Source organism: Nelumbo lutea, chromosome 1 (assembly GCF_056320005.1).
Source record: "Nelumbo lutea isolate HS-2025 chromosome 1, American lotus-T2T, whole genome shotgun sequence".
Lineage (NCBI taxonomy): Eukaryota > Viridiplantae > Streptophyta > Magnoliopsida > Proteales > Nelumbonaceae > Nelumbo > Nelumbo lutea.
The window spans coordinates 10,646,028-10,659,377 of NC_142684.1; the positions used below are offsets into that span (position 1 = coordinate 10,646,028).

At 40.1% G+C, this 13,350-nt stretch overlaps 1 protein-coding gene across 2 annotated transcripts in view; it reads left to right on the forward strand.

Annotated features, from left to right (window-relative positions):
* The window catches only part of LOC148873489 (beta-hexosaminidase 3-like), a 61,708-nt gene that overhangs the window by 765 nt on the left and 47,593 nt on the right, over positions 1-13,350 (forward strand). Inside the window, exons 2-3 of one of the 2 annotated variants that reach the window (XM_088976925.1) lie at positions 444-772; positions 1,237-1,311. In XM_088976925.1, the coding sequence (XP_088833051.1) occupies positions 455-772; positions 1,237-1,311 (393 nt within the window). In that variant the 5' untranslated portion in view covers positions 444-454. Of the gene's footprint in view, positions 1-428; positions 773-1,236; positions 1,312-13,350 lie in introns of both variants that reach the window. The other variant, XM_088976933.1, reaches the window with a different exon arrangement.

Here is a 13,350-nt window from a genome sequence, read left to right on the forward strand (position 1 = left end):
CTGCATGAATCCTGCACCGCCATTCCTTTCTGTTCAGCGCCATATTTCACGTCCACCCAAGTCCCTTTTGGTCTGCCCCTAGCTCTTATAGTCACTTCAACTTGTAGCAGATCACTTCTACCAAACTATCTCACTCTACTTTCTCTGTCATCTTAACCACATTGCATATGGAATTTAATATCCTAGGCTGTTCAGTGTTGAGTTTCAGAAGCATGAGCAAAATTCTTTGGATAATCAATTTCTTCCTTTTTCAAGCATTTTTTTACATGATTCATCTTCCATCATGACTTGAGTAAAATGCAATTTGTTTGAGTTCTCATATTTTTAGAGGATTCATTCTCTCCCTTGAATTACTGAATGTAATTTGTTTGACTTCCAGCATTTGAGAACTTTTTCTAACATACTAGCATTGCCTTTATTTATTCTAGTCTTTTGTTTGGCAGAGATTTTGTAAATGGGGATGAAGGCTACATTATTTGGTATAGGTTTCTTATTGGTATGCCTCGCCTCAGCTGCTGCTGGTGATGTGAGGTTAAACCTATGGCCAATGCCGAAATCAGTTAGCCATGGGATTCAGACTCTTCGCCTGAGTAATGATTTTGTACTTAGAACAGAAGGAAGCAAGTATGCTGATGCTTCTGGCATTCTGAAAGAGGGATTCTCAAGATTACTTGATATTGAAGTTGGTCATGCTATTGAGAATTCAACCAATTTGAACCATTTGCCACTGCTCAAGGGATTGCATGTGGTTATTTCTTCTCCTAGTGATGAGGTATCAATAGTCAAATTGGATTCTATGTAATGGTTTAAATGAATTCTATTCAAGGATTTTGAGTTTCCTGGGCCATTTATTTGTTTCTTTGGGTAATGTAGAAGAGCTAAAGATAATTCCACTTTTCTACAACAAAGGAAGAAAAATGTAATCATATTTGATCATATTCAGAGTGTTGAATATGAATATGGTCATAAAAATTTGGCAAGTTAATACTGCTTATATTGTAAGAAATGAAAGGTCTATTTATTTATATAGAACTAGTAATTTTTTTTTTCAATTGATCCATCAGAAAAAGTTTTTTTAATTGAAATAGTCTTAATCTTGATAATTGGAAGAGGGGGAAAACAATTGTAAAGAAAAAAAGAAAGAATGGCGGCACAAACACATAGAGGAATCCATTTATTGCTAAGCTTTCTTCATCTTGATTTTGTATTGAATGATTTTTGCTCTTTTTGGTGCAGTTACAATATGGTGTTGATGAGTCCTACAAATTATCTGTTCCCACAAATGGAAATCCAATTTATGCACATCTCGAGGTGCCTATAAAATTAATATTTTATACCTTTTAGTTGCAATTCAAGGTATCACTGAGGTGATCACTTTACCGTTTATGATCATGCAGTTAAGTTTCATACTACTGATCTTGGCTACCATCGCTATTATCTCATGTTTTACATGTCTTGTTTGGTGTTAGAAATCATATAAAGAAATGGAATGGATACTTCTTTTCTTTCTTTCTTTTACAAGATGTTGCATTGATGAAAAAGACATATTTTCACATAAGAGGATGTACATCGATAGGGGTACCTAGTGCATGAGGCTCCTGCCAATGCGGGTTCTGGGGAGGGATACATGTACGCAGCCTTACCCCTGCACATAGAGTGGATGTACATCGATGTTAATATTAAATAGATGTGATGTTGTTGTTCTACAAAAATCCTTTCCACCAGCAATATAATTCTTCATTGATCCATCTAATCTGATCTGGTATGTAGGGACAAGATTTCTATGACCTGATTGAGATAATGATCAAGTCTCTCTATAGTCCATGGCCAATTTTTAAACTCCATGTAAGAGCTTTTGCCAAAGATCCTCAAATAGCAAGAAGGTGGATGGCTTGCATCTCTCAGACAATTCTTATTAGTGTTAATCTTCTAAAATGTATACATGAAAGAGAAAAAAAGGAGAAAATGTAATTTTTGGAGTTAGAAAAGTTGAGTGGGTGGCTGCTCCTCTTTCTTATTTATATAAGGGCAGCCATAAACAACATTTCCCCTCTAGTCGGATCATAAATATCAATCATTCTTAACTTGCTACAAGCTCAATATCCTTTTGTGAGAACATCAACCAATAGATTTGAGGAAGTAATATAAGGAGTACATATGTCACCCATCTCTAGCTTCTCCCTGATGAAGTTCTTGTCCACCTCAATATGTATTATTCTATCATGTAGAACTGGATTATGAGCAATATTAATGGTCGCTTTGTTATCATAGTATAGAAACATAGGGCTAGTTATAGGAAGGCCTAACTCAAGAAGCATGTTTTCAACCCATAACATGTTAGTAACCCAGTGTGTTATAACATGATATTCAGCTTTAGCACTAGACTGAGCCATCATTGCGTGTTTCTTACTTCTCCATGTTACCAAATTACCTCCCACAAACATACAATATCCAGAGGTTGACCTCTATCATCTACAGAACCAGCATAGTCTGCATTTCTATAGGCTTTAACCTTCAGGTTCCCAGTGTTAGCAAGCAAAATGCCTCTTCTAGGGTGCTTCTTTAGGTAGCATCCCTTTTTTGCATCTGAAACAATAGATGCTTTAGGTGCATGCATATGCTGACTACATATACCAATGACATATGTAATATCTAGTCAGGTCATAGACAGGTACAATAACTGTCCAACAAGTCTCTGGAACTTCTGATATCAGCAAAAATATTCCCCACACAATGTCCTAGCCTATGATTAGGCTCAATGGGAGTGTCAGCTGGTCTGCATCAAAGCTTATCTGCGTCCTACAAGAGATCTAAGATGTATTTCTTTTGGTAAATGAGGATGCCCTTTTTGACTTGGCTACCTCAATCCTTATAAAATACGTAAGAGGACCTTGATCCTTCTCCTTAAACTGAGAAGTGTAGAGATATTGGGCCATGGGCTTTAGTCTTGTTTCTTTTATTTGCTTTCCTATTAGTTATTCTTCTGTTAGTGGTTTATGAGCCTGTTATTATTTTTCTTTATGTTATTGAGTCAACAGTTGCCCTATTAAGGGTGTCTCTGTAATTGTTCATTTAATTGAGATTAGATCTAATAAAACTAAGTTAAGGGACTGGAGAGAGGACGATCAACTCCGACACCCTCTTCTTCCATCTTCTTCTCTCCACAGTTTTGAATCCCTATTTCCCTTCTTCCAATCTCTTTTTCTTATTCACACGCACTTTTGTTGTTGAGTGGAATCTTCTACTAGAAGCAAGGAACTCCTTAAACCTCTATATCTCCATCTCTCAATCACTTGTAATGAGTAGAAGTTCAGGACTGTTATCAGTCTTGAACCCTAATGGATTTCAGGATCGAAGATAAGAAGAAAGGTAAGAGGAAAGAAGAGGAAGAGGGAGGAGAAGCCGTAGAACACAAGGGTTAAAAGGAGGAGCAGAAGCTTAATGTTCTACCGCCGCCACTTTAATTAATATTTATAGGTTATGCTCATTACATGGAAAGGACAGATCTGCCCTTAGTCTTTACATAACAAATAGAGCAAAAAATAAGACTGAAATAAATAACAACTGAAACAACTAAATGACCAATAGCTAACCCTAGGCATACTAGAACATCTTCTACCCTATGAACATAGTGGGACCATAGCTATGGGACCCACATCAGTGTTCTCTACACTCCCCCTCAAGCTGGGAATAAATGTTTATCATTCCCAACTTGGATAGATCTACCTCTAGCTTCTTCCGTGGTACAGCTTTGGTGAGGATATCTGCCAGCTGCATATTGGAGGTGATGTATGGGAGACACACTTCTTGTAATGAGACCCTCTCTCGTACAAAGTGTCGATCAACTTCAATATGTTTAGTCTTGTCATGCTGCACTGGGTTGTGTGCTATATTAATAGCCGCTTGATTATCACAATATAACATCAGGGGCTTCTCATACTCAATACCCAACTCCTCAAGTAGTGATCTCAGCCATTCCATTAGCCATTGACCTGTACTCAGCTTTAGCACTGGATCGGGAGACAACACTCTGTTTCTTACTCCTCCAAGAAACCAGGTTACCTCCCACAAGAGCACAATATCCAGAGGTAGACCTTCTGTATCAACACTCCCAGCCCAATCAGCATCCGTATAGACTTCCACCTTCATGTGATCATTGTTCTTGAACAGTATACCTCTACCCGGGCATCTCTTCAAGTATGCTAGTATTCTTTCTGCTACTAGAAGGTGCGTGGTTCTAGGAGAATGCATGTACTGATTGACAACACTAATGACATAACTGATATCTGGCCGGGTGAGGCATAGATATAGGAGCTTTCCCACTAACCGCTGGAACATAACTTTGTCTTCAAGCAGCTCCCCACTCTCTGCACTAATCCCGTGGTTCTGTTCAATGGGTCTATCTGCAGGTTTGGCACCCAGCTTTCCAGTTTCAACCAAGAGATCTAAAACGTATTTCCTCTGAGAGACAAAGATCCCCTGTTTAGATCTAGCAACCTCAATACCCAAAAAATACCATAGTGTACCCAGATCTTTCACCTCAAACTCTTGATGAAGGAGCTGTTTGAGGGACTCAATCTCATGGTTGTCATTTCCTGTCACCACAATATCATCAACATATACTGCAAGTAGTGTCAGTGACGACTCCACCCTCTTGATGAACAGTGTATGATCTGACTGGGCCTGTACATAACCGAACTTCCCAAGGGCTAGTTTGAATCTGTCGAACCAAGCTCTAGGTGATTGCTTCAAACCATACGATGCCTTATTGAGCTGGCAGACCTTCTTACCTGCCTCTGTATCATAGAATCCAGGAGGCAACTGCATGTAAACCTCTTCCTGCAAGTCCTCATTTAGGAAGGCATTCTTAACATCCATTTGGTACAAAGGCCAAGTGTAGCTTGCTGCAAGAGATAATAGAACCCGAATGGTGGTCATCTTGGCTACCGGGGCAAATGTCTCCAAGTAATTTATACCATAAGTCTGAGTAAACCCTTTTGCAACTAGCTGAGCTTTGTGCCTCTCAATGGAACCATCCGCGTTGTGCTTCACAGTAAATACCCACCTGCATCCAACTGGTTTCTTTCCTTTGGACAAGTCAACTAGCTCCCAGGTATTATTTTTCAACAGGGCATCCATTTCAACTTGCATTGCACCTCTCCAATCCGGGACTGATAGGGCTTCTTGCACTGTTCTCGGAATAGGGACATTAGCAACGGAGGTGAGATAGGACCTGTAGAAGGGAGATAGGCGATCATAGGACAAGAACTAGGAGATGCAGTGGGCTGTAGATGTGGTGCAATGCCGTTTTCCTTTACGGAGGGCAATGGGAAGGTCAAGGTCATCTACAGAGGGTGAGGTAGCAACAATGGAAGGAGTCTCTATGGGCCCTAGGACTGTAACATCTGGACTTGGAGCCGTAGAAGAGGTTGGAGCTGGCCGGGACTGCTGATGACCAGGATCAACCTGCCTGCATTGCCTATGATAGACTCTCAACTCCCGATCCCTCTGACCACCCTCGCTACTGCAGCCCTCATCACCAACTGGAATAGGTAAGGGAACAGCCCCAAAAGTATTAACCCTGCCCTCACTGCACTCCCCCAGAAGAAAAGGACCCAAATCTCCATGCTCACTAATCTCCCCCTGAGGAGAGACCCGAGAATAGTAGGGTGTCTCCTCAAAGAAAGTGACATCCATGGATACAAACTTCTTCTCTGAGACAGGATCATAACAACAATAACCCTTTTGAGTTTGTGCATAACCAAGAAAGATGCATTTGGAGGCCTTGGGTTCAAACTTGGAAAGAACCTGGGAAGGAATCCAATTAATAAGATATACCGCCATAAGGATAGCATCACCCCAGAAGCAAATAGAGACATTGGAGGTAAACATAATACTTCTAGCCACCTCCAAGATGTGCTTATTCTTCCTCTCTGCAACCCCATTCTGCTGAGGTGTATGAGGGCAAGTGCTCTGGTGGATAACCCCATGATTAAGGAGGTACGATGCCAATGGCTTAGCAAAGTATTCCTTTGCATTATCAGATCTAAGCACTTTGATCTTGGCATCAAACTGGGTTAGGATCATTTGGTGGAAGTTTTGGGTTAGGGCAGGCACCTCATCTCGTGATCGCATAAGATAAACCCAAGAAAACCGAGTGTGGTCATCAACAAATAACAAAAAATACCTGTACCCACCCATAGAAGGAATGTGATATGGCCCCCAAACACTAGTATGCACAATATCAAAAGAACTAGTACTCCTTTTATTACTCAATGAATAAGAGTTTCTACAATGTTTAGCAAACTCACAACTTTCACACTTCAACTGAGATGACTCAATGGACTCAAATAAAGTAGGAAACAAACTCTTCAAGGACCGAAAAGATAAATGACCCAATCAGTTATGCCAAAGCGTAACCGGACTCACAACCTGAGAAACAAGTAACTTCTTATCCACCGATTCTTCCTGACGAGAACTCTCCCTGAGCAGATAGATCCCATTCGTCTCACGGCCAGTCCCAATCACCTTCTTCGTCTCCAGGTCCTGAAAAACACATCGGTCAGGAAAGAAAGTTACTGAGCAGTTCAAATGTTTGGTAATGCTACTAATGGAAAGGAGGTTAGTATCCAGTTTAGGAACATGCAAGACAGAGGACAAGGATATAGTATCCAACAGTTTGATGTCACCCTTGCTAGAAATAGGGACAAGAGAGCCATCAACTATAGATACTTTTTCCCTACCAGAAGATAAGTAATAAATAGTAAACAAAGAGGGCAAGCTAGTCATATGGTCGGATGCACCTGAATCTATTACCCAACAAGGTTCAGTAGTACTTGGAGCGGAGGCATGGTAGGCTGAGGCTCGAGTACCTGAGTGTGCAAAGGCCGATGTGGCCGGGGCTAACGATGACCGCGGTAACTGAGCTGAACTTCCAACTTCCTTCTCCAATTGTATTAGAGCAGCCCGAACTGCAGCTAAGGTCTCTAATGTTGTGCCTCTTGTGCCAGATGAGGATGTTGAGTCAGTAGTCATAGCCACATGAGCGTTGCCCTTTTTATTTCTCAACTTTGCCGGGGACCAAATGTGGATGCAGCTTCCAACATGTTTCTTTTGTGTGTTTAGGTTTCTTGCAATGCTCACACACCACATCCCTTTTATCTTCCTTCTTTCTGTCCCTCTTTGAATCACCCTCTGTTTTGGGTTTGACAGCTACCAAGGCAGGTGTAAACGGCTAAGGTTGCATCATGACTTTCCGCCTGGTCTCTTCGCTGTCCATTAAGGAGTATGCCTGAGAGAGGGTCACACTATCTCTGGTCAAAATCTGCTGCCTCACAATATCATATTCTGAATTCAGTCTTGCCAGGAACTCAAACACTCTGTTTGTTTCGATGTGCTTTCTATGTGTCTGAGCATCTTTGGGACTCTCCCACTCAAGAGTCTCTAAGTGATCAATCTCATGCCATGGGGACTTCAAGGTAGAGAAGTAGACCGACACCGGTTTCTCTCATTGTTTAAGGGAATTCACCTCACATTTCAACTCATATGCTCTGACAACATTAAGGGGTTGGGAGTAAGTCTCTTTCATCACATTCCATATCTCCTTGGCTGTCTTTGCCCATAAGTAATTTCGGCTGATATGGGGCTGCATAGAATTACAAAGCCATGTCATAACCAAGTAGTTTTCTTGGACCCACTTGGTATACATAGGGTATCCCTTGGAAGGTTCTGCCACATCTCCCAAGAGATACCCTACTTTGCCCCTTCCCCCAATAGCCATCATGGCTGATTGGGCCCATTCCAAATAGTTTGATCCATCAAACTTTACGGTTGTAATCTGAAAACCTGTCTCAGAACCACCACCATAACTGTTGTTCCCAAAACTGCCTTCTACCTGATTCTTAAACTCCATTTCGGTCAAGAACCAGAAGTCTCAAAATTAGGGTTACTACAGTAAAAAACCAGCACTAGGACTACCAACCAGAATCACAAAATCAATATAGAGCCAATCTGTACTCACAGTAGATGTGCATGAAACATGTATAAAACTGATCTGAAATCAACAACCACACACAACAGCAACAGTCCGAACTGTTTTCACTCCTTTAAAAGTGTTCGAAATCCCAAAAGAAAACTGAAAAAATAGTTTGAAGAACAACCTGATATGTTGAAGCCAATTTGAGGTTTTAATAAGTCCTAAAAGCCGTACATTCCAGACAGTACCGTACGGATAAGGTTTGTATTAGGGTTAATATGAAACCCTAAAACTGATCAATCTGATATGCTGAAACCCTAAAATTGAACTATTAGGGTTTGCCGCAGGGATAAGATCAAAAGGTTCAGTCCAATACTAGGGTTTGTCGCAGGGATAAGACAAAACCCTAGAGTGGTTCGGCCACCCTTGCTGGATAGGTCCAACCTATCTTCTCTGATGTTACTTCTCTCAGAAAATAAAAGACTTACAATAGGATGCAGTTCGCTGCCTACCAAGGTTACCCGAACCCTAGCCTTCTCTGATTCTTCCTGATCACCAACTCGCTGCAACTGTGGCACTTCTTCAAACAGCTGCTAATCCTCTGGAGATCTCCAAGAACCAGTCAACGAACTCTGCTTTCTCAGCTTCCAGCCTTAAATGGTTCTCATGTGGTCGGCTGGACTAGACTCACATGAGAAACCCTAGCTCTGATACCAAGTAGAAGTTCAGGACTGTTATCAGTCTTGAATCCTAATGGATTTCTGGATCGAAGATAAGAAGAAAGGTAAGAGGAAAGAAGAGGAAGAGGGAGGAGAAGCAGTAGAACATAAGGGTTGAAAGGAGGAGCAGAAGCTTAGTGTTCTGCCGCCGCCACTTTAATTAATATTTATAGGTTATGCTCATTACATGGAAAGGACAGATCTGCCCTTAGTCTTTACATAACAAATAGAGCAAAAAATAAGACCGAAATAAATAGCAACTGAAACAACTAAATGACCAATAGCTAACCCTAGGCAGACTAGAACATCTTCTACCCTACGAACATAGTGGGACCGTAGCTGTGGGGCCCACATCAGTGTTCTCTACATAATGACAACAATATTCACATAAGCAATATGGACAACAAGTTTCTTCTCCTCCCTCTTCATAAACATGGTATGGTTTGACTAGCACTACTTAAACCCCACTTATTGAGTGACTTTGTTAAATTGGTCAAGCTAAGCCCATGGTGACTGCCTCAGCCCATACAATGATTTCTTGAGGTAAATTATCAAAAAATGATTTCTTTTGGTAAATTATGAAAAAATGATTTCTTGAGGTAACTAACCTTCCCTTCACTATCTTTTGCATGCAATCTTGGAGGCCATATCATATACACTTATTCCAAATCTCCATTGAAGAAAGCATTCTACAAATCAAGTTGATGCAAATGCCATTCCAAATTAGTTGCCAAAGACAATAAGATCCATATGGAGTTCATTTTGCAACCAGGGCAAAGGTCTTTATGTAATCTACACTATACATCTACATGAAGCTTTTTGCTACAGGTCTTACCTTGTATCTGTCAATGATGCGTCAATTCTGTGCTTTATAGAAAAGACCCACTTATATCCAACATGTTCTTTACCTTTAGGAAGATCAACTAGTTCCCATGTGTTATTCTTATGTAGGGCATTGATCTCTTCTAGCATAGTTTTTGTCCATTTAGGAGATCCCATGGCTTATGCAAGGGATTTAGGAATAGGAACACTAGACACTTAAAAAATGAAGGCACAATATGAGGGAGACAAAATCAAGAGAAGTGTAATGAGCAATAATGTGCATAGTGGTGCATGATTTGACACCCTTATGGTGGGCAATAGGAATATCATGGTCATCAATAACAGGAGGTGAAGGTAAAGAAACAATACCTAGTTGAGAAGAAGGTAAACTAGGTTGTGGATTTGTCTCTTGAGAGTTCGATAATGCTGATTGTATAGTGCTTGTTTCTCTACATATTGAGATGAATGCTAGACCTGCTGGCAATAATGGGAGCTATAGAAGACTCGAAGAGGAGAGAAAACTTGTTACTGTTGAGGATGAGTAGAACTAGACTGAGTAGTAGTGGACACAAGAATTTGAATGTGTCTTTCATCACCACATGCCACCCCCTTAGGAGAGGTAGAGAAGTATGATTGGGACACAAAGGTGGCATCTAGTAAGGCATAAGACTTAGATGACATAGGACCATAAAACACTTATATCCAAAGGCATAAAGAGGGAAAGAAAAGAGAGGGGACTAGGGATAGAGGAGTTGATAGGGTCCTTGTACTAGAGAATTCTACTAGGCATACAATTGATTAATTATGCTGCTAAAAGGATTGCATAACCCCACAAATTCTTGGCATGTGCATCTACAAGAGTAAACCTTGGGTTACTTCCATCAAGTGCTTGCTCTTTTTCTTTGCTATGCCATTTTATTAAGGTGTCCCAAGGAAAGAGATATGATGTAACACTGCATTAGTGGTAAAAAAATCTAGTTAAATCCATGGGAAAATATGTTTTGCATTGTCTAACTGGAAGATTTGAATATCTATATGAAATTGTGTATACACCATATAAAAGTCTTTTACAACTTGTTTGGAATCAATGATCTAAAATTCATTAGGGACACTAGTAGTATGGAAAGCACTAGTCTGGTTGAGGGACCACTAGGGTTGACTTTTAAGTGACGAACAGCCCTACCAAACTGCTCTAACTGGTTATGGATGGAACTGAGAAAATTATCTTGAGGTATGGAACTCTGAGTGGGCATAGTGGGAGTCCTCGGGAGTTGCTCATCATGAAATAGTGTAGTGGTTGCCACATTAGTTGAACTAGTCTTCTTCCCTAGCCTCTTTTACAGTTTCTTGGGTTTTCTCACCAAATCCTAGTAATTCTCCTTAGTGTGTCTCTATTTCCCATAGTGAGTGCACCACAACTTATCCTTGTCATCCTCTTCTATCCTCTTAAGCTGTCCTTTCTTCATAACCCCCTTTGCTGCCAGTGCTGTGGAGTACCCCTTAGAAAGATTCATAGTTTTTCTTCTTGCTCTCCTTTGACTAGACAAGAGCATATACTTCTTGTAAACTAGGTAGGTGATGCAGCACTTGTGAAGAAGAAGAAAACAAAGAAGAGGAAGTAGAGAAGACAAGTGGAAGAAGTGTTGATACATTTCAAATTCCCAACATAACATACAATCCTAACATAATGTTAGATTTATAACAAACCAAAAAAACTGAAAATTATAATCAAGCCCTTATTAAATATGAATTATGAAAATAACAAATAACCCCCTACTAAAAAGAAATTTTACAAATGAACCCAAACCCTACATTAATCAAAATAAACCCTACATTAATGTCGTTTGCACCTAAGGTAAGTGTGAAACAGGCACGATGCATTAGTCTCAATGTGGACTCCATCAATTCTCCCTAGCGGAAGAGAACTCTCCTCAGGAAAGGTAATGGAATGATACATCTTCAGCATATGTGGATCTAGGTGTCAATTACTCTTCTAAAATTCAAGAAGCATCAATGTTGGGACAAACTTCACATTTTACAAGGGAGCGTTGATCTGATCGACATCTTGGAGAATATGTTTGATCTGATCGGCATGTGAAGATTGAACTCGAGGCAAAACTGGTACTAGTACTGAAGGTAAAGTAGTTTTGGTTGTGGGCACACTTGTAGGCAGATTAGGAGGCTCAAAGGTTCCTCAATAAGGAAACAAATCCTCCAGATTGAAAGTTGAACTAACTCCCATGTCCATAGTTAAGTCAAGTTCATATGCATTGGGTCCTACCCTTTGGGTGATGTGAAATGGGCCATTGGCTCGGGCATATAACTTTTTGGAGGAGTTCTTTGGGTAATGCTCAAGACGCGCACGAACCATGACATAATCTCTTTCATTGAATTTTTGATTTCTACAATGTGCATTTATAGCAAGACTATAGTTATCATTACTTAAGCAATTTTTTGTCTTATACTGGCATGCAAATCACAGATATGTTGGGCAAAAGAATCAGCAGAAGTAGAAGTACAAACATCAAGAGGTAAGGGAACAAGGCAATAGGTGTATGAGGAATAAAGCCATAGACAATGTCAAAAGGTGTTGGGGATACCTTCTTTTTGGATCTATCGTTCTTAGATGGTTTAGTAGGCTTCACAAAGATAAGTTTCCTATAGTGCTTGATGATGTATGTATTTGGTTGTCTGTAGTGGTAACATTCATATCATATAACCAGGGATGTCCCAATAAGACATGGGTGACATCCATTGGAAGAAGATTGCACCAAATCTTTTTCGAATAATAACCAATCTGGATGGGAACTAAACACCTACTATGGGTAGAGAAGTCTTATCTGCCCAAGCTACTTTATATGGTTGTGGGTGTGGTTCAGATTTGAGTTTCATTCTTGTTATGGTAGATTTGGACACCACAGTCATGGAACTGCCTCTATTAATGACAACTTTGCATACAATATCTCCACATTTAAAATATACTTGGAAAATGCTAGTGTGCCTCCAGTCATCTATATCAATGAGAGAATAAGAGTGGACTGAATGCACCTCATAACATTAAGGTGGTGGTCATCAACAGAACCTTGGTCATCTTCAAATTCAGACTCAGAAAGTTCCTCTAAAGACTCAAAATTTGATTGACATCTTCACCCTCAAAAGACTCTTCTACATCTATGCCTATGGTTACAGTTCAATTTGGGCAACAAGATACAACATGTCCTTTACCATGACAACTAAAACACTGAATGCCAGACCCGTTCTGTCGTAAATTAGAAATAATGTTAGTTTTGGTTCTTGGAATAGGATTGGTCCTTTGAAAAGACACTGACTTGGACAAAGATTTGGGTGCTTGGGTCTCTCCTTGAGAAGACATATGCCTAAAGGTAGAAAACCTTTGGAACTTTTCAAACTCTAGGGCCTTATGGTAAGCCTCTTCTATGGTGACAAGCGAATGTAGATTTAGTTCCCTTTTCAGTTCAGTTCAAGTCTTAATCCATTAATGTATTTAGTGAAAGTCATTCATTGTTCTTCCCTTTTATCATATTTCATAGACAAGTCCTCAAAGCGATTGAATTAATTAGTTTTAGTTATACTTAATGACCCTTGTTTCAAGTTCACCCATTGTAGAGAGAGAGAGAGAGGTGCAAAGAAGAAGAAAGAGAGGAAGAGAAAACAATGCTTTGATGCCATGATAAAGCTTTGGTTTCAATTGGTTCAGTCCTAGGGTAAAAGAGAAAAGGAAAAAGGAGAAAGAAGAAGAAGAAAGAGATGAAGGGAAGAAGGAAATAGAAAGAAATGGCTAGGGAGAATTCTGTATCTTCTCCTAACTGACCA